Source organism: Limulus polyphemus, unplaced genomic scaffold (assembly GCF_000517525.1).
Source record: "Limulus polyphemus unplaced genomic scaffold, Limulus_polyphemus-2.1.2 Scaffold4888, whole genome shotgun sequence".
In the NCBI taxonomy this organism is placed as follows: Eukaryota; Metazoa; Arthropoda; class Merostomata; order Xiphosura; family Limulidae; genus Limulus; species Limulus polyphemus.
Genome location: NW_013670498.1, coordinates 80,249 through 82,187, shown reverse-complemented (window position 1 = coordinate 82,187; position 1,939 = coordinate 80,249). Strand labels below are relative to the sequence as shown.

Genomic DNA, 1,939 nt, shown 5'->3' with positions numbered 1-1,939 from the left:
ATCGGTTTTATATTCCGTTAACGTTGTAAGAGAGAAATGTTTTATCGGTCTTGTATTACGTTAACGTTGTAAGTGAGAAATGTTTTATCGGTTTTATATTCCGTTAACGTTGTAAGAGAGAGAAATGTTTTATTGGTCCTGTATTACGTTAACGTTGTAAGAGAGAAATGCTTTATCGGTCTTGTATTACGTTAACGTTGTAAGTGAGAAATGCTTTATCGGTTTTTGTATTACGTTAACGTTGTAAGTGAGGAAATGCTTTATCGGTCTTGTATTACGTTAACGTTGTAAGTGAGAAATGCTTTATCGGTTTTATATTCCGTTAACGTTGTAAGTGAGAAATGTTTTATCAGTCTTGTTAATACTTTAACGTTGTAAGAAAGAAATGCTTTATCGGTCTTGTATTACGTTAACGTTGTAAGTGAGAAATGCTTTATCGGTCTTCATTTCTCTCTTACAACGTTAACGTAATACAGGACCAATCACTTACAACGTTAAAGTATTACAATACAAGACCGATAAAACATTTCTCTCTTACAACGTTAACGTAATACAAGACCGATAAAGCATTTCTCTCTTACAACGTTAACGGAATATAAAAACCGATAAAACATTTCTCACTTACAACGTTAACGTAATACAAGACCGATAAAGGAAATGTTTTTTTGTTTACGTTATTCCCACCTCACTGAGAGGTTTACTAATTCGCTATTTTAAAATATCAACTAATAACTTATAATATCAGTATCATATATAAGATAAATATAAAACATTTCGTTACAATGTGATTTACTGTAGTTTACATAAGATTGATTTGGGGCACGGTTTTGTGGGCTAATGCCCAACAACGAACCTGGTTCTAAGTATCAAGTTCAGAAAAGGAAAATTATTTTTGTTTATTGTTCGAATCAGGAAGAAATATAATAAAATGTATTGGGAGGTTACATAGAATATAATATAGTTATAAAGGATATTCCACGATACGACCAATAGCAAGTAATTCTAGCTGTGGCATATTTCTTGGGATAGCAACATGAAATTAAATCAAATTTCAACATGCTTTGTATCTTCAATATCAGCCATAAGTATCTTATAATAAAACTTAATATTCAAAATATACATTTCCATTTTATGCAGTAATTTTAAAGTTTACAGTATTTTTTTAAACTAATAGATTGAGTATTTGTATGAGTTGGCACAATAAGTATTATCTCTGCTGTGGGGATTGAACCATGAATGAAAATGTTATCAAATCTCTATCTTATCGTTGAGCCACCGGGACATAAATTGAAGAAATGTAATGGAGAAATTAAATTGTTGGAAGATTTGTTTGAAGTTAACCACAAAGCTACACAATGGGCTATCTGTGCTCTGCCCACTACGGGTATCGAAACCTGGTTTCTAGCGTTGTAAGTCCGTAGACATACCGATGTACCACTGGGTGGCTCTTTGGAAGAACCTTTTTTTTTTTCTCGAAGTATAAATATTGGTTTTATTTGGTAAGTTTAAAAGTAATTGTTTTGTACCTTCTATATATTTTTAGGTTATTCGTCTGTCTAGTTGGCGAGGCCCTGACATTAGAAAGTTTGTTGGACCAGGTTCATTGTCTCAAGCGATTGAAGTCGTAGAAAAGTTTGAAAACCAGATAAACAATGCACCCGAACAGCTGCAACATAAAGACATTTACGACCCGGCCGTTCACATGACATACATCTTCAGTCCCTGGAACACCGAAACACCAGGTTCTAAGAATTTCTTCCCATCTCGTAAATTATGAACTAATTCTTTAAACCAGTGGTTCTCAACGTTGGCCATATGCCCCCCCCCCCCTCCCAGGAGGCCATGCTATGTTTCTAAGGGGCCACACGCCAATAACGGAAAATTAGGGGGCCACAGTAAATTCTGAGTGGGCCCCCGAAACTTCACTGCCCGAATAAAA

General features: G+C 34.7%; 1 protein-coding gene across 1 annotated transcript in view; it reads left to right on the top strand.

Annotated features, from left to right (window-relative positions):
• Positions 1 to 1,543: 1,543 nt before the first annotated feature.
• Positions 1,544 to 1,939, top strand: part of LOC111088970 — a gene marked incomplete at its 5' end in the record, with an annotated part of 7,274 nt that continues 6,878 nt past the window's right edge. The window contains one exon of the mRNA XM_022400432.1: positions 1,544 to 1,742. Within this exon, the coding sequence (XP_022256140.1) occupies positions 1,544 to 1,742 (199 nt within the window). The remainder of the gene's footprint in view (positions 1,743 to 1,939) is intronic.